At 43.5% G+C, this 20,077-nt stretch overlaps 1 protein-coding gene across 7 annotated transcripts in view; it reads right to left on the bottom strand.

The window, feature by feature from the left end:
• The window catches only part of ptprsa (protein tyrosine phosphatase receptor type Sa), a 161,480-nt gene that overhangs the window by 53,558 nt on the left and 87,845 nt on the right, over positions 1-20,077 (bottom strand). For all 7 annotated transcript variants that reach the window (XM_048976255.1, XM_048976252.1, XM_048976253.1 and 4 more), the window contains exons 6-7: positions 17,770-17,958; positions 5,790-5,900 (exon numbers count right to left, since the gene is read on the bottom strand). In XM_048976255.1, the coding sequence (XP_048832212.1) occupies positions 5,790-5,900; positions 17,770-17,958 (300 nt within the window). The remainder of the gene's footprint in view (positions 1-5,789; positions 5,901-17,769; positions 17,959-20,077) is intronic.

Genomic DNA, 20,077 nt, shown 5'->3' on the forward strand with positions numbered 1-20,077 from the left:
ATCATTTCAGATATTAATAATTTCACACTATTATGGCAGAAGATGCACATCACAGAGGTCCTGATTGACTATCTAAAATAAACAAAGTAAAATCATATTTATTACAACATCATAATAAAAAGCACTGCTTAGGTGAAGTTCAAATAGAAGCATCTGCTCTTTGCCTCGATAAATTCTTGATTTTGTGAATTTACTGTTATAGCTACTTATGCTTATGTGTAGACAATATGCTACATCTACAGTTACTCGTTCCCTTGCATCCCTGTTATTCTCTGCTGTATGTAATGGAAGAATTGTCCATTGTCATCTACTAACCAAAGTTAAAGTGCGGTACGGGTGCTGTGCATGAATTCTTCATTAGACTTTCATAAGTTGGCCCAGTTTGATGTGATGTAGGACAATGGGAGATAATTATTGTCCAGAGAACCAAACAAAGCCTAATCCGATTCAATGGACAAGGACCTCATTCACATAGACCAGGAGCCTGGGGGGGGGGGGGGTCCCAGATAAGAGGGGGATTGCAAACGCTTAGGGGGTCCCATACATCTCAATATTTCAAGCCCCGGTGTGGAGAGAGGGACAACTGAAAAGTGTAAAGTGTCGCGTAGCAGTCGAGAGAGTATTCCACCAAGGCTACAGATACACAGATACATGCCATTACAGAGGACAGCAGGCAGACGTTTCTGCCCATTTTGGTGGGAACAGTCAAGCAAGCCTGTCCTGCTCCAAAATGAGGGAAGACGCTGGAGAAATGTGCAGCCTTTCAGTGTCACATTGAAGCTAGGATTACACCCCTCCTGGAATCCGAGCAGGGGACGCAGGACGTGTTTAGTATGGGGAGCGCAAGGCAATGGCTGCGGCCACAAAACCCAGAGGGGCGGCGAATGGCAGACAGACCTGTGCTGTGGCGATTAACGCCACCCTCAGTGGGGAATTCAGAGGGAATGATGGAGATTCTTACAAAGGAACATTCCAGAGCTGGACCCAGTATGTACAACTGAGTTTGTATCAAATGAATAATACATGCTGCATCCTTATCGTTAAAATAAATCCCCTCCTCTTTACATGTTCAGCTATGAAGCACACTTGTGTTATTTTCAGTTACGTATCCTGGTACATTCTGTTCTTCGCCTGGCAGTGGGTGCGATTAAATGGGATCAATAGATTTTGGTTGGGTTTAGGTGTTGCTCCAGATACATTGCTGTCTTTACCAGACTGGGATTAAAATTTCAGAAGAAACACATATTTAGCTTGGCCCTCGTGGGGGCTTCCGAAGTCCCAGACACTCCTCCAAGTTAATATTGGATTTCAGCCACCGTTTTGATCAGCGTGGGGGGGAAAGAGGTGTAATCTAGCTTTCATTTCCAACTCGACACATGAACACATGGCAGCGCATGCGACCAAATGCAAAGAACGGCGGAAAAACCTATATGGAGGGCCAACACCCCAGAGTCTACAGCACAGCATTCCCGTGTCAACACATCGATAGATCAGGTTTATAAAAATATGTACTATATATGTGGCTGATCAAGGATAACAAATGCTCTGCGAAAACTCGAGCACGAGCCGTGGTTACAAGAGGTGGTCATATTTTTAAAAAATCATCTCCAGCTTGTCTAGAAAGTTCTCTCTTTAAAAAAATACTGGGGTTCATCGCAGTTGTTTTTTATAAGGTAGGCAAAGGTACACCTGCCTGTTGTGTGAAAGAGAAATGACAAAATGAAATGACTACTGAAATTATTTCTTTATCTAAATTATTAAAAACGGTTTTTAAAGCCGAGGTTTCAGTAAAAAAAAGAAAAAAGATTTAACTTAAAAGAGGCAACGGAATTTACCGAAGCTAATAACTTTAGCTACAAATGGGCAGGAAAAAAATGGCCGACGGCTGCGGCAGCTGGGTCCCCAAGTGCACAGCTGCTCGATATCGGCTATAATGTTTCTTTCTCAAACACACGGTGCTGCCTTTTAAAAGTAGCACTGTCTTTTCTGTGAGCCGAAGCAAAAGCGAAGCTCCCGTGTAATTTTAACGACACGCCGCAACGGGCGGCCGCATCAGCAATTCCGGCCCGTGCGGCCGGGGGCTGGAGCGCTTAATGGCGCGCGGACGCGCGTGTTTGCTGTGACATCGCCGTGGAGCTGCCATCGCGATGAGCTGTTTGTTCATGTCTTTTGGGGCTTTTGTATCAGCAGGTCAAGAGGGGACTCAGTAGTCACCGCGAAGGACCCGATTACAAGTCCCAGTGTGTCGGTGCCGGACCCCAGGGCCGGATCCTCTGTTATGTGCACCCTTACAAGGAGAGGCCCAATTCCTTCTCGCTAGCTCTCTTGACACTTCCTCTCTGTGGTAATGCTCGTTTATTGAGAGATGACAGTCTTCTTGAACTATTGACCACCTCCCTGTTTTGCCTCATCCGGATCGATATGTGATACTGGACATGTTTTCACACAGCTGGGGGGGGGGGGGGCTGGGGGGCGCCGCCCACACAACTCCATCCACACGCTTCAGATAAGAGCCCAGCATGACGCTGAGCCAGAAGGACATTCATTTAAACCAAATGAAAATCAAGACAAGTGGGCTGTAATTATTGGCTCTGTACCAGCCTGAGCCCAAAAGCCATGTAATGTATTCATAAATATGGCAGTAAAATTTATAGTCAAGCCTACTGCAGTTACTGACACAAGAAGTGTAGAGCCTGTGATTCCAGTCAAAATCTGATTTATAAAATCCAGTGGCCACAGTCCGTATCGCTTTATATGCCCTTGGTAACAGCATGCACACAATAGGGTGATAAAACTTGCATTGTGTGTCATTGGTCTCTGGCCTGAAATTAGGTGCCAGTTATTTTGGAACCTTTGCAGTTGTGGGAACAAGTTATTCGCAACAACTTTGGAATCTAATCATTTGGCACAATTTTGAATATTTTGGTCCGTTTGATTTTGTTCTATAGCCCAAATATGAATGATTCTGAAACCAATTCAGTTGGACATTGTCATAAAGGTGCTAATTGGATCGCTAAGCAGGACAGCGTGCTTAGTGGTGAAGTGCAGCCAATCAGCGCGTCATGTGACGTGGCATGAGAGCTCATGCCGTACTTTGGCGACTTGTGACGCAGGAGTCGTATCTGCTACCGGGCCACATGGCAGTGCGAAGTGGCCTGAGAGGTGTGTGAAATCATGACCAGCACCAGCCTAAAGAGGTCTTACTCAAGAGATGAACTGTGGAGACAGGAACACTGACTGCGCGTCGAAAGAATGCGGTCACGCTGTTCGCCCAATAAAAAGCGCCGATGCGACTGGAAAGTGGAGTGAGGGGGAACAAGCAGCATATCCAACAGTCTAGCTAAAAGCAGACAAAAATACAAAAACAAAACCAAAAGCAACAAACAAATAAATAAATAAGCACAAACACCGTAGCATAGCAATTCAGTTGGCATGGCATTCGCTACACAACAAGCGGGTAAAACAATCCGTAGCAGAAGTGATCGCCAAAACACGAGGAGTGCAGGGAAGAGACGATGCCCAGAAGGGCTGTTCAGGCATGCAAGGATAGTTACATTCTCCCATCATGCATCAGGCCCCATTTCAAAGTGCTGGGTTTCCATAACAACATGCGCCGATTAGCATTCTAAGCTGAAGCAATACCGACGGATGCAAACGAGAAAAGGCCCCACAATGCAAACTCAAAGGAAATCCACAACCCGAGCCGGGCGGGTTCTTTTAAAATCATTGTACTAGATAATATTTTGTAAAAATCATCACAGATCATTCCTCTGTCATAATATTTAGCATGTTTGTCCTTTTTTTGTTTAGTTTATTCAAATTTAGCTTTGCAATAGATACACTAATAGATACAATATATATATATATTTTTTTTATGTGGGTAAAAAAAGTGAAAAAGAAAAAACACACCAACCTTCTCGAAGCTCTGAGGGATGTAAAGGGGTTGATGCAGAACACAATGACATGAGGAAAAGAGAAAATAGGGGAAACACAGAGAGAGTAAAAAAGGCCACCTCAAGGGTTTTAGCTGCTACATTTCCTTTTTTTTTGTTTGTCCTTTGTCTTTCTTTGATATCAATAACAACCTTCTTTCAGAAAATTGCTTCTACTCTCACCTAGAAATCAAACTGATCTCAACAGCCATGTCGCCACTCGCTAAAGTCGGCAGCAACAACGGCAAACCCAAACTCGAGAACGTAAGACGGGGACAGAAGGTCTGAGCCACCTCGAGGCTGCCCATGGTGGCCCGTTTGTTCCGAGTATAGAAAGAAAAATATAAAGAACGAAAGCAAACCAACAAAATTAACCTAATAAATCAACAAATCAGCCAGTACAAACATCACAGTTTTATGTCAAAATTAGCAGCTGCAGTTCAAGATGCTGGAATGATCTTTGAACATTTTGGCAGCACACAGACTGAAATGCAAGGCATCCGAAGATGCCACAGCGATGAAATCAACTCGATGCAAACGTGCATACGCTGCAGCTGCTAATTTCAAATGTAACTTAACATATCTTCTTTGTTTGGTGTTAAAATGTGATACATTAATTAGAAAAACACAGTTATTTAACCAACAGCATGACATTAACCCTTATTTAGCCGTTATTATTTAATTGCTATGGATGGTGCAGTGCGATTTTTCTTTGTTAATTTGCGGTTACTGACTGAACGTTAAAAATTGTTTGAGCCCATAAAGTGTCTGCAGCTGTCACTATGGAGACATTATGTCTATCTATGTCTCCAGTATCTAGAAACACAAAGCAATGGCAGCCACCTATTCTAGGCAAGGTTGCTCAATACACTGCTCTACTTTGTGTCATATATTTCACTTTGCAATCTCACTACAAATGAATACAGCCTCATGAGTATTTACTGTGGAAGATTTTCTTACACTAAACAGGGCATTGCATGCTTTTAGTGTGCATACTGTATATATAATTAATAAGTATCCTGGTGTATACATAATTATCTATAAGGAAACATTTTTTTAAATCTTTTTTGTCATTACAAATTAAAGAGTATCTGAATTCGATACTTATGGATAAAATTTGATTAAAAAAACAATTAGTCAAGAGGTGCACAATTCACAGGCCCTTCTTTGTTAAACACTTCATAGGATGTGTAGTGGAGCCTGAGAGGGCGGCATGCCTCGTGCGGGACAGTCCCAGCCTGACTTACCGTCACCTCACCTTCATCGAGCAGAACTGGAAAAACGCTTCAATTGACACAAACAACTGAGGAAACCTGAATTTCACTTTTCTTAGCACAGGTTATTTTATTTCCCATATTATGTAAATTTCGCCTAACTTCTTCTTTCAGGACATCCTTTACCACTCAAAAAAAACTTCATGCATATAAGATCACAATCATATTTCACTATACTTCATATAGCTTAATTTTTTTGTATTAAATTAAGTATGCAAAAATATTTAATTTTTAACATATACAATTTTACACATATTCTCTGTAGCTACAAACTTATTACTTTTTGGAACCATCCTATCGATGTTTTTTTTGGAAGGTTAGTTACGACATAGAAAACTAAAAAGTAATAACATTGCCGTTTGATAATATTACAGGAGTGATTTTAAGTTACGCACAGATCTAAACGTACGGGGTTTAAACAGGAAACAGGGTCCCTGGGGAAGCTGAGCGACAAGTTAACGCGTCAGACACGTGGGTAGCTGCCGCGGGACCAGCAACAGGGCTTTGGGACCACTAACCCCCCCTGGGCGAGCGCTATATTAGCTCTGTCAGCTTGACATTCCTGGGCCATGTGGCTCCCTACCTCGCACGTATAGGTTAGCTGGGGAAGAGTAGCGGACGCCCTCCAGATTAGACGCCACACACTCGTACTTCCCCTGGTCTGTTTCCTCGCTGTTCTCTATCTGGAGGGCACCTGGTGGGAAGAGCGGACATAGAGACAGACGGAGACAAACAGGACACAGTAAGTGAGACACAGGGGAAGCAGGGAGAGAACAAGAAGAAAGATTATTCAAGCAGAAACCCTGAAATTAACTGCAGTTTTTCCATTCGTAAGCTGTGAGACCCAGTTTTTCAATAAAACCCTTAAGACAAGATGAGATAAATTTCATTGTTCCCAGGGGGAAATTCTTGCGCGTACATAAAGCGAAGATATGTAAAGCGAAGACAAGAGGGACTGAGTGAGTGAAGTAACTAAATTCAGCTCACTTCCCGTTTAAAAGGGAACGGGAAAAGGTGCTTCATTCTACACAAGTGCGGGTGAGTTCCATTGAGATATGTGGATGTCAGATACCGGCGGACGCACGGCTGTTTGGGAAGAGGCAGGAAGACACGGACATGTTAATGCATTATTCAGGCGACAAACGCGCTTCTCAGAAGTGTGACGGGTGCCTGGTGAAGGCAAATTCGCCTGCCGCCTGGAGCTCCATTCCACTGCTTCAGAAATAATCTATTCTAAACTTGCCAAAAAAAAAAATAAAACACATACGGTACCAGTCAAAAGTCTGGACACACCTACCGAAAACACCGGTTGAACATCATAACAACCCTAAGCACACCTCGAGGTTATATAAGTATTGTAATATCTTCTGAACAAAAAAAGAGATGGAGTGCAGTGACAAATTACCTGCCCCCACAATCCCCCCAACCTAAACCCTACAGAGCTGCTTTGGAATGAGGATTGGATTGAAATGTGAGAGCAAGTTGGGCGACTTGTGCCCTGAACTTGTGGAAACTCCTCCAGGACTGCTGGAGAAGCATTCCAGACGGCTACATCTGGAAGCCAAGAGTCTGCAGTGCTGACACCAAAACAAAAAGGAGGGTATTTAGAAGAGTCTAAAATTTGAGAAAATTTTGAGATGTTGACCTCTGCTCTTGGTCATTGTAATAGTTCATATGTATTACTTCATTGCCTTGGGGGCTTTTACTATAAGGTGAACATCACTTGCATTTTGTTTAGTCACTTATGGTTAAAGTCAGGGCTGGGTAGAGGTTAAAGGAGTCATGTTGGAATTAGTGTTTGTCCCATAGAAATGAATGGAGAGTCCCCACAAAGATATTGATGCACACACGTGTGTGTGTGTGTGTGTGGCTGGGTGGGTCCACCCCACAAACCAGCGTGATGATGAGACAAACAGGAGGAAATGCTCATTACTGAGCCATGCTCGGACTCCATGATAATATAATTAAGGTTTCTGCCGCGCCTGGGCAGCTGACAGATTGCTGCCTGTACCTTTCTGACAAACAAGCTATCTGCTCTCATTACTGTCCAGTCAGGGCACGTTGGTACGTTGTCGCCCATCGGTCTGCCTCCTGTATCGACAGGGAGCCCCTTTGGCGGCCTGCAGCCCGGATACCACAATCCTCGCGGCCCTCACGCTAGTTGTTATGCCCGGCGGATCCCTTCGCTTCACCCTCTGTGCACGGAGCCGTTACTTACAGCCAGCCTGAGATGCACACGGAGAGTATCGGTGATGGGAGACTCATACTGCTGTTGGTCCAGGTTAGATTGTATTTTTTCACAGTGACTTCCAGCAGGTCAATGCAACATCCCGGAAAAATATCAAGGCTATAATAGAAGTTGCTGTCTTCCTTTTGTTCCTTTTGTCGTGTTGTACTTTGCATGTTTGTGCCCACATTTCATCAGGGCAGAATTACATACACAAAGTCTGTTTCTCTGCTCACCTCCTGGGAAACATTCTTTGCATCCTCTCAAATGTGTTTATTTAGTTTTTCTCTCTGTAACAGAACCCTGCAATAAGTGTGATCTCTTTACATCAACACTTCAGATCTGTTCAGTTCATTTTCATATGGTGCCATTATACAAAAATATGAGGCACTGGGGTTCAGGGACAGGAGAGAAGAGACGATGCAGAGTTTCTCATGGTGGCTTCATAAGCCATGAAATGTTGAGGCCAACACTGCTCCTTTCATTCCTGCAGGCCTGCTTCAGTCTCATTTTACCAAATTGCAGTGTACAACACAGAAACTGCGCTTTTTCAGTTGACACTAAGACGCTCAAATGGAAAACATCAATATGTGTAAAACTAAATAATAAAAACCTCAATGTGCAAAGTGTGTTTGATTTCTGAGTCACGTTGGATAATCTTGGAAATGAGAGCTGCAAGCGTTCGCATAAGTTGTTTCAAACCTTCCACTTAATTTAACAAAATGGTGAATCACTGGCAGAGGTGAATCTCTTTCAGGTCACTGCTTGCATGTTTACAGTAAGAATTTATATAGACTTTCCCTGCGTTAACCCAGGACTGCGCCTCCTTGCCCGTCTCATAGATGGCCTTTACACGCTGTGCCCTCCCCGATGACTTTGTCCAGCTGTCTTCAAGGTCCCCCCATAACCTGCAGTCAGTTGGGCCACTCCGCACAGGAGCGATATACTGCACTAGCAGGTAAGGCCTCGTAAGGCCGGACGACACCACAAGGACTGGGTGGGGGAATCCTGAATACACCCACTGCAGCTTGTCACAGAGTGGTGTAAATGGACTGTATTTATATACTTCTTACGAGTACTCAAAGCGCTTTACATTTCATGCCTCACGTTCACCCTTCACACACCTGTAGCGGAGGCTACCATGCAAAGTGCAAACCTGCACGTTGGGAGCAATTTGGGGTTCAGTGTCTTGCTCAAGGACGCTTTGATGGGGTCAGGAGGAACCAGGGCACGAACCTGCAACCCTCCGGTTGCCGAACAATAGCACTACCTCCTGAGCCACCATCTTCCCCTTTAAAACATGTTTATTATACAGCACATGAAGTTTAGATCAGTGTAGGAGGGCGTTTCAAACTGGTAGCCCTTTGTATAGCTCAGTGGTGTGGGCTTCGTAGGGAAAGGATGGTAGGTAATCCCTCCAACCAGGGTTTCACAACTCATCCTCCATCTATAACGACCGGTGGCAAAAGCTTCATATTTTATCGCTAAAATAATACAAACAAATATGACATGCATATTAAATGCACAATACAGCAGATCAGTAGGGAACAGGTGACTCCGTTTCTCTATGCCTTCCTTCTCACTACAACGATGCACCCAACTCAGATAATTTATCTGCTTATGGCGAAAGCAGAAGCTTTAGCAGCCAGTGGCCTTTAGCCACAAACTTTATACAAGGTTGATGAGTAGATGCGGCAGAAAGTTTAAGGACAAAGACCTTGAAAGGTCTGCAGCAAGAGTTCACCAGTCTGGTGGCCCTCTCCGCTGTCAGAAAAGCACGCTCCGACGACACCTCAAGGTCGCTAGATGCGGGCCGAGCAGCATGGGGTCCGGGGCGCGACTTGACGGATGTCAGCTTCCATCTGCTGGCTTGTAATGCTCGGGTAAGAATCACCAGTGTCTGCGCAGGAAGCTCACAGACCGGCTCTACATGGATTCCTAGGTAGTCGCACACTGTTTACTTCATGGTGACGGGTATCCAAACGCAGTGTTGGCGTAGAGACGGGTTCAAAGCGTAAATGTGCGCAGAGACACGTGCAACACAGACGCAAAACAGACACTGCTAAAGTTTCCCTGTGCTTCATGGTGGCATCAGCCCTAGCTTCTCGCTCGGCTGGAAGTCACGCTCAGCTATGGAATACGTGTGACGTCGACTGCCATCGTCTCGCTCCTCCCTTCCTCACACCATCCTCCTTTCGCCTGCAGGAGCAGAACCGTCACGCAGACAGGAAGTTCCCCTCTGTGCACCTCTGATCCTGTTCTGGAGTGTAGAGGTCAGAAGCTACGCGTGGTTCTTTATCAGCAGTGATAGATTTGCCAGGTCTTTTTAAGACCTGTTAATGCAGTTGGCTGAAGCGGAAAACGTGCACTTTGATATGAAGAGAATACTTGTTCATTGACTAAGCCTATGAAATACATTTCTGGAGGGATGATTGAGAAAGGAAAAGATGTAAAACTGGAAAGAGCTTGGTTTTAAAGAATCCATGATACTAACGTGATGAGCACAATACAGGCGCTCCTCTGCTTACGAATGAGCTACGTTCCGAACGGCCGTTCGTAACTTGAAATGTCCGTAAGTCATTATTCAACATCATTTTTAGGGTATGCGCAACTACAAAGAACTAGGATGCTGGGAGTACCCACGCTACGATGCTGCATGGGGGGAGTAACGGACAGAAGTCGTACGAGGTGGAATTAGTAAAAAAAATTTGAACGGGAACCCAAGGAACACAATTTGGACTTACAGTCCTCTTCATTCGTACTGTATGTCTGAAGGTTGAAAGTTCGTAAGTAGAGGAACATCTGTACTACATCTTCAGTCGAATGTAGCTTCTGGTTAATAGAACTTTGTTTAAACAGCTTTAAAGTGCAGTCATTCATTTTCTCTGAACCCTGCCAGATGTGGATAGCGTATTAGACCAGGGGTTACCAACCTTTTTGAAACTGAGAGCTACTTCGGGGCACTGAGCTATACGAAGGGCTACCAGTCTGAAACGCCCTCCTACACTGATCTAAACTTCATGTATGATAAACATGTTTAAATGCTTTTTTTTTTAGATATTGTCATTTTCAAATCTATATAAATGCAAATGTGATTAAAGAAGCAACAGGATAAAATAAAACTTGGGACGCTTCTCACTGGTGAGTTGTGCTATTTTTAGAACAGGTCCGTGGGTGACTCCTGTGGTCCTTGGGGGCATCCTGGTGCCCGGGGGCACCATGTTGGTGACCCCTGTATTAGACAATAACAAGAAATATGTACCTACCTCCTTTCTCTGCAAAAAAAATACATACATAAATATATAAACTTAAAGCAGTCGTCCAAGATAGTAGCAATTAATATATATATATATTCAAAATGACAGAGAAAGAGATTTTCCTTCTTTCAGCCAAGGAAAAAGCCATTTGACTGCTTTTTTTCCTCATTTTATCTCTCATACCTTGACTCCCAGAGCGGGAATACCGTCTCTGCACAGCCAGCACAAAAATCTCAGAGGGGACCACTGCGATTAAACTGGAGCCAGTGCAGCGAAGTCGAAGTGTAATTCATGCACCTCTCACTGTGGGGGACTGCGCCACACTGGAGCGGGAATTTACACAGCTGGTACATACATGCGCGGCGGCTGAGCGCAGAATGTGCTCTGATACAATAAACCCTTAGCCTTGGGCTCAGAAGCATCGTGTTAGCATGGAGCTGAACGGTACCCACAGGATGCCCCACTGCTACGCACGCCAAAGGTCAAAACCAAACAGCATCACATTGTCGTCCTTCCCCGAGGAAGAAGCCGCTCAGCAAATCACACGCTGAGCGTTAAATTCACACAAAACTCGATGGACACATCAAACGGCGACACACAAAGGGTGAGGGGACATAAATAAAGGAAACACAAGGGAGGCACGAATGGAACACAAGGGTCAGATGTTCTGTAAAGAGGGGAAAAACAAAGTGAAATGTTTCCAGAACGTTTACCATCTGCAGGTAATTCTGATCGGCGCTGTTAAGGTTAGCTATTGGTCAGTTACCTGTGATCGAACAACACACAACTCTGGTTATCTTCTTACCTCGAATAGGCGTGCCCTCTGCAAGACACATAAATGGAAAACAGAACAGTTTAGTTAAAGGTTTATGTTAGAATTAGTAGCTGTTTTTCGGATATGGAATCATTTATTTATTAATAGTTAATCGTTGTTATTGCTATGATTAAGGGACTTGTTACTTAGGATTTAAAGTCCTCTGCTGGCTTTTCAAAGGAACAGGAGTGGCAATTTTCTAAAAATATACATTATAATTTCAGGACAGGATGAGATGCTACATTAAGAGAGTTGGGGTTCTAATGGTGGCGTTTTATTAGTTGCGATATTGCTTTGAATATCAGGAGCACTAAAAGGTGATTGTGACTGATAAAGCTGCGAAGCTTTAGCCAGTCTGAAGACCTTCTCTGCGCATCTCTCAAAACCATAGCTGGAGCTGCCTGTCTGCTGGACAGTTTGAGCGCAGACCTGGCAGGGGGTGCAGTACATTCTTCTAATTCAGTATTACTGAACCTGGGCCTCATTGACCCCCAGACGGTCCACGTTTTTGTGCAGAGTGGACCACATCTCTAAGTGGTCCACAGTTTCAAATGCAGGTTTTTCTGGTGAACCTAATGACCTTTAATCTCCTCTCACATAATATTTTTAAGAAGCATTAAGATTGTTTGTTTATTTTTTTAATTTTGCTTTGTTTTCCGTGAGAGAAGAGGGGGGGGGAACACCAGCTACTCGTGGTTTTGATATCGCATTAAATACAGATTGTTCCTTTGTCCACCAGCAATCAGAAGGCAGTCAGTGTGGGGAAAAGGATGTTTTGCCCAGTTTTTTGATTATCTACAGCGCTGTTCGGTCACGTTCTGTTCCTCCTCCCTTGTCACCTACCCAAAGGCCTTTGTGCAGAAAAAGAAATGAAAAACTATCCAGGCATAGAGGAATATAAAAAAAAGCTAAGATCTCTTGCCTCTCTTGTTTATATATGGCTGCATTGTTCCGGACGATAACTAACCTACCTGCCTATGTGTCTGTATCTGAGAACCATTTCAAATCAGTTCCAGCCATGTTACAAAAATAGAGCCAGACCTTTCTAAGTGAATGACTCCAGTCACATTAAATCATAGTAAATCTTTCTCTAATTTTTTGTAACAAGGGACTTCGATGTCCTCACGTTAGACTGTAAAAGTACCAGTCTTTACTAGTTAAAGTAAATGCACTTGACTGAATTACCTTCAGCTGGAAGATCGGTTTTTACCCCTGACACAAGTCCTTAGCTGTAGAATTCTCAAGAACCAGGCAAAACATTCTGGCTTTTATTCTCATTTAAATTTTTTTTAAAGGTTATGCCAAAAAAAAAAAAAATGGAGAAAGATCAGGGCTGTTAATTGGTTAGATTTTTAAGGCAGCAGTAGATCGTTTGTTGGACTGAGTTTAGGTACTAGTTAGGGTTAAAGCTGCTAGTTAAGGTTAGGTGAGGTAGTTAGGGTTAAAGTTGCTAGTCAGGGTTAGGTGAGGTTAGGTTAATTTTTGGTTAAAGGTTAAGAAAGAGGGTTTGTAAAGCAAGGGGCGGTAACCGGTGATTAATAATGGAAATCGGTGCTCAATGAAGAAAGAGACAAGAAGAAGTGGCTTAGAAATACGAGGTAAGGGAAGCTGCCGTACATGAGTATAGAGATTCAGAGTAACTTAAACTTCATTCTGGAAAAAATAATTACATAGGGTTTCTATTAAAATTTGGAAAGCAAAGAGCTGACAAGTTATGGATATGTTCAGCAGCTCGTATTTTTGCGGACAGGGATTCTGCCACGCTTAGACCACATCGTTCCTCAGCCACAAGCAAGCAGGTGCATCATATATTTTTCTTGTTAGAGAAGCTGACTGTTCCCAGTGATGGACAGACCCTCTCTGTCATGCCTACATGACCAGTGTCTGTCAGCTCTATCACACCTTCTACGGAGAGGCTGCAAACAGCCCTTTCATTGGCATGAGGAGAAACAAATGGCGAAAGAACAGCACATCAGAGATGGCTAGAAGTATAAATGCCATTAATTCCAACATCCACGCTGGTGGGAAGACATAGGTAATCATGTTATACCATCCCAATGTTTCCCTAAGTAACACAATTTATGAACAAACATATACACCGTGCCATACTGTAAACAGATCAGCAGAAAGCAATCTCTACATTCCCCGTGGAGATGGGGGATTACGGTCTACTAGGTGTTTAAATTCATACTGTTTCTCTAAGTTCTGACATGCTGAATGAGGCCACTGAGCAGATACCTCTAGGCTATTATATAAAGCACTGACACTGTGAACAGGGCCACCGTCCATCTGCACACACATGGTTCAGCTCCGTGTCAGACATCAGGCCCCTGCAAGGCCGAACTGACCTTGTTGTCTAAATGCAAACTGGGTGCAATCCTGATTTCCCGTCCCCAGAGTAATCTCACAGCTGGAAGAGCTACAGGCCATTATGTCAGGTGCTGGCCGATACTGTTCTTGCATCTTAAAACAAGAAATCACAGCCAGTCAGAATTATGTCCAGCAGCAGTGAGCATTAAACTGATTGTGGTAGTACTGTGTGTGAGTGTGTGTGTGTTACATTGTGGGGAGCAAATGTCCTCCACAAGGTGATGAAAACCTTTTTTTTTTATGTTGTGGGTACCATTTTTCAGGTCCCCACAAAGATCTGTGAATGCAATCAAAAAACAAAATGTTCACCAAATGTCCCCCACAATATAATAAAAACCTGTTTTTTGACATTTTTAGCATTTTTCAGGTCCCCACGATGAGGTCCCCAAACGTCTCATTTGGTTACTTATGGTTAAGGTTAGGGCTAGGTAGGGGTTGAGGTTGCCAAGTTGGGATTAGAGTTTTCCCAGTAGAACTGAATGGAGAGACTCCTTCTTGAGGAGTACAGATGACCTGCAGGAGTAGTATGCAGTCAGAAGGATGTGTTCAACAAACGACACATTTGGGTTGAGGAGTTACTACAGGATGGTGCATAATGCTGTGCAGAGCTCATTGAATGAAGATCACTGTGCTAAATCACACTCTGCCTCCCATAAATAGGCATGGCAGTGTCTTCTACCTGACTGTGTTAGCTGCGTTCTGGTTTCTTTGGGAAACCGATTAAAGACAGGGGTGTTCAGCATCTTGGCCTGCAGATGACAACAGCGAGGGTGTTTTGTCTCATGTTCTTCTCTAATGTGCATAAATTGCCTTGGCAGGTGGGCTGGACCTCTCCTGCTCAAAGCCACTGCATCCTGACCCTCCACCCCCAGAAGCTCTGGGGCTGCTGCAGACTTGTTTGGCATTAAAAATGGCCTTATCTCTGCTTTCACCCCACTGTGTCGACACAAGAAACAGCGAGAAATACAGCCCGACTGGCATTTAAATGATAGTTACAAATTACTATTTAAATTTTTTTGGTAGAAAGACCTAGAATTGCAGAGTGGAAATGGCACAAAATTGCTAAATGCCGCCTAAAGCATTAGAATATTTGGGATTTAGCTTTCAAAGCCTCAAAACTAGCTCATTCCTCACACCTCAGTGTAGTTTTTCATCTTACATATTCAGTGCTAATTTCTAAGCACTAAGTGACTGAAATTTGTTGCCTTTTTGCATGTGATAAATGTCTTAGTGATTATTATTGATTTCATAGGTGATGCTTATAAAGAGAGTAGAAGTGTAAACTTTGTTTGTTGCCAACATCTAGAAGAAACTTCTCGAGACCAACTTACCTGTGCAAAGCTACAGGACAGTGCAATAAATAATTTCTTAAAATAACATGAAGTAACATAATGGCATAACTCACATAGCTGTGAAGCAGACCCTATTATACTGAGCAGCTGTGAGAGAACTCTGGAAGGCCACAGAAGGATGGGACCCCATTCCCTAAACCCTATACCCTACACTTTATACCCTTCGTCCTTCACCTTATACCCTACACTCTATACCGTACACCTTATACCCTACGTCCTACACCTTATACTCTACACTCTATACCCTACACCCTACACCCCACACCTTATACCCTACGTCCTACACCCTATACCCTTCACCTTATACCCTACGTCCCACACCCTATACCTTATACCCTACATCCTACACCCTATACCCTACACTGACAACTGCTAGATACAAATATCTCATCCCTGAATGCCTTTTACTGGGATAACATAGGTTTTCTTTGGACTCTAGTAAGAAAGAGGGACAGAAATATGGGAAAGTGAAAAAATTAAGAGAAAGAAAAGGAAGGAGAGGTGCTGGGACATGCATTTTAAAAGCAGTTCAAATGCCATCTGCTTCAGGGCTTGTGGACTCAGTCAGGCACTTACCAAAGGCTTCTGGAAATTATAACAAAAAAAGGGAGGGGGGGGGGGGGACAATACATTTTAGGGATGTGATGAGAGAATGGAAACAACCCGTAGAGCCCAGGTGGTGCTTTTAACACTGTTGTGATATCACTACTCTTCTGTATGGGAAAGAGAAACCGGTACACATCTGAAATATTCAAGATAAAAAAAAATAATGAAGATAAACTACACTTTCAACATATTCGCGAAGCATCAAACATGTTATTAATATAATTGTTCCAATAAAATATATTATTATTCGTAATATATTTCTGGATACTGGTATATGGGAATTAGTGTTAGTACCTGAAGTTAGTTATTTACTGCTTGGAAAATTACTGACGATCAATGCAAATTCATGAAGACCTTCGAAGGTGGCTGCAGACTGTTTAAAAATCATGACACATGGGAACATCAACTGAAGAACAGAATGCAGACCACAATGCCACAGCAATACATGGTGACACAGGGACACAGGACACACACAGGGGGACACGGGCACGACAACAGCCAGAGGTCTGCAATGCGGAGACCCACTAGAGCCGCACTCAACCCTGATAAGGAAACCATGAGACATCAGCTATGCTTTCCAGGTCCTCCACCTATGACACACTCAGAACACCAAACGTCTTCTCCAAAGGGTGTGTCAAGTACCGAAACAGTGTCACGATTAAAAAATCATGTCCAGTCTGAACAGAACCTGACAAATTTATGCTGGAAAATGAGCTTTTTGCTCAGAGTTAAGGCTATAACCTCAGCAGAGTTAAACAAATCCTTGTTTCAAATAAAAAAGACAAAAGACGTGAAATATGATACAGTTTCCAGACCATTCTCAGTCGCTTTGGATCCAGCCACCTACATGACCAATTAATAGCAGCGTTTGCATTGCATTGGGAGCAGGGAAACACAAAGCACTGATGTGTGACCGGAAACCCCAAAGGAGAAGCTGGTGTCCCACAGTTTCCTCCAGCGGCTTTGGTGGGGGCTGGAGTGCCTGGGAGTTCGTGACAGCAGAGGCTTCGGACATTAGCAAAAGGAAGACTGCTTCTGGCTCACTAAGCCAGGCCCCCTCGGAGCTGCCTGCCGTGCTCCAGAGAAGGAGTCAGCAACATTTCCATGTTATCACTTCTCTCCGAAGCCTTCGATGCTCCTGCTGAGAACATCCAGGTCTTTTACACTCGTGAAGGGAAAGACTCTGCCGTAGTAACAGCTTCCACTGAAACATGACTTATAACTTTTCACCAAGAAAGCCAAGTTGTTCTCAGTTTAATTTCTCAGACAATTTTATGGGTGCCTCTGTATTCATCTGCTTTTACATCTACCAAAGGCGTGAGTGGCGGACAGATGAGGGTTGCTCCAGCAAAGCACTTGTAATCTCGAACCTTGAACGATGCTAAATTTGTCACTGATGCATTATTAATTCTCCACCCTGATTTACATTAATGGCTGGAGACAGAACGTTATCCATTATACTTTTCGAATGGTGACTAACCATTGACCCACATTGACTTTCTGATGCTTTGGGCACCTGCTGAATGCAACATAATAGCATATATAATTAGACGTCGTTTTACCAGGTCTCTGAAATAGACAAATCAGTGGGGCTCCGTCAAAACTATTGTGCCTGCCGGCTCAAAGTATGTCACCCAATATGACATTAAATCTTCCCGATGCACTCACTTGATGGTGTTGCTTTTTCACATAGCCCAAATCACAAGTGAGCATTCATCAGACTGGAGACAAGCTGGTTATCCTGCATTTTAGAAAGTCAAGTTGCTTTCCATATATTTAGGGCTGCAGGATCAGGTGAGGTATAAATCCATAGATACATTCAGTCTCCACAATAAAACAAAGAGTTAAGAATGACTTCTAAAAACCTGTATTTCTTGGATCTGTAGGAGAAAACAAAATGCAATGCGATGGACATCCAGGATGTATCTTTTCATTACCTGAGCGCAGCTGTTTGATTCGCCCGTTACTTGCACTGGGGTCAATAGGCAGGAAGTCCTTGAACCAGGTGATTTCTGGGTCGGGGTTGCCGCTGGCGGCACAGAGCATGGTGGCTGTACGCGTGCGCTCCACCACCTTCAGCTGGGGGCCCATGTCGATGTTGGGGAAGCCAGATGGAAGCAGGTCCTCTGCGGGGAGGAATGGCAGAAGTGGTGAGTGAACATAAGAAGCGACACTGGTTACTTCTCACCACAGAAGTCTTCTCTAATCTACCCGAAACGCCTCTTTGGAATTCCAGCCCTTACTTCCTTGACATGCTGAGGTCACCTGGTAGCAAAGTCCTTATCGACTTCCTCTGTGCGAGGATCTGTCTGCAGACTGCGAGACAGGGGAAGAACATGTTGGGCAAGGTGACCAATCGGAGTGAGCTGGGCTCATCGGAGGAGGGGCTTAAAGCTCTAACAGTGTTGACAGAGTGAGTAGAGATGTTCAGTGTCAGAAACATAATGTGTCTTTGGAACATTAAAGCATGTACATCTCTTCTAATCGACCCCAAGAATAAAATTATGAACAGTGAACATGAGCATAACAGGGGCCCCCATTAAGCAAAGATTTACTTTTTTAAGATTTTACTTTTTAATTTAATGCCTACAAAAAAGGACACCTTAGAAAAAATGCCACTGTCATTCAGAGATTTTTTCTTTTACATTTTTTCCCCCATATTATTTAGAATCTCATATAATCAACTAGTAAAATGGTACAGTAATCGTATGGGTGTTGACATGAAATTAAATATCTCAGTTGATGTTTGATGTGATCATTTCTGTCCCTCCCTGCTCAGACACTGAAACGCACTAAACTCATAATGACCGCTTTTCCGTTTTGAAGCCTTTCCCCGAGAGAGATCCCGTGTTGTGACAATAGCAGACAGCTAAACATCTGAAGCTGGGATTATGTGAGACGGGCAGACAGATAATCTTGATGGCACAATACACTGTATTAGGCTCATCTTAATAAGATGAATAACTGCACACTGCGGACTGCATGACGCTCCAGAGCTGATGTTGTGATTGAAGGGGGACGGAGGGGAAGCTGGAGATGAACGATGCCAGAAAATCTCACAACACCTGCTCAGCGATTCTTTGATCCAGATGGGATTCTTTCACTGAGCTATGAACCGGTACAAGTAAACAATATAATCACAAGTCAGAAAGAAGCACTATGTATTGCCTACAGCTTAGCGTACCAGGAGGAGTCATGTGAGCCATTAACCTTTGTGGACCTGATCGGAAAGGATCAATAGATGGGCACTAGTTGATTAGCACAGATGGGGCTGTCTAATGAAAGCCATGTATTTACACTTTTTGACGATTGACTTTTTACTGTATATGAGATACGCCCATTCTCCTCTGTCTACTGATAGCATTTGACATCTCACTGACCACTGAAAAGGTGCTATATTAATTCATCTATTTAACTAGTATTTACATTTATCTAATGACTTTGTATCCCTGGTGGTCATTTGTATGAATTACTGTATGTCGCTTATATTAATAAAGTAACATTGATGGCTAGATTGCTAGCTGACTGACATCACTGTTAGGTGTGAATATACAGTGAAATTAGCTTGTATCTTGCTGATACTGACCTGTTTCCCTCACTGACATTAAGTCCATTTAAGACATTAAATCATTCAGTGACGGCTGTGAAAAGAAAGGTTTCCATGTGTGGTGTTACGGTGAGTCATTACATTGTTTCAGGTCTATTTTGTAAAGTTCTTTCTGTTTATTTTCACTCCTGAAACACGCATTTTTCATTGGGCAGCAGCGATATACAGTACGAGCGAGACAGAGAAATGCACTGATCTGAGGGTCTATGAGATAAGTGTGCCATTATCAATGCCCATAATTCTGTTCACAAATCAGTGTTCCATAAATGAAGTAGTTGAGGACATAAGCTTTCCTTCAATTGTCATAACAGTGGTATGGATGAAAGGCATATTGACAAACACCACCTTGGAAATATACTCTTAGTCCTCGGCCTGCTTACCATGGTAATTTCATCTAAACAGAAACATTCACACTAAGTTGACTGCCCAATTGCTCTCTCTTCATCTGGAACCAAGGCCCCAGCCTCTCCTCAGTGATGACCCGCGATCAGCTAAGGCCATTTCTGTTTGTCCGGAGGGGCACTCGAGTTTTAATCACGCTCTAACCCTGCGTACATTTCGCATTCGGAACACCCCGACGCTTCCGCTCGCTCAGAAAAGGTGATAATTACCTTGACAGCACCCCAATTTCAGATAAC

The sequence above is a fragment of the Brienomyrus brachyistius genome, chromosome 15, assembly GCF_023856365.1.
Source record: "Brienomyrus brachyistius isolate T26 chromosome 15, BBRACH_0.4, whole genome shotgun sequence".
Taxonomy (NCBI): domain Eukaryota; kingdom Metazoa; phylum Chordata; class Actinopteri; order Osteoglossiformes; family Mormyridae; genus Brienomyrus; species Brienomyrus brachyistius.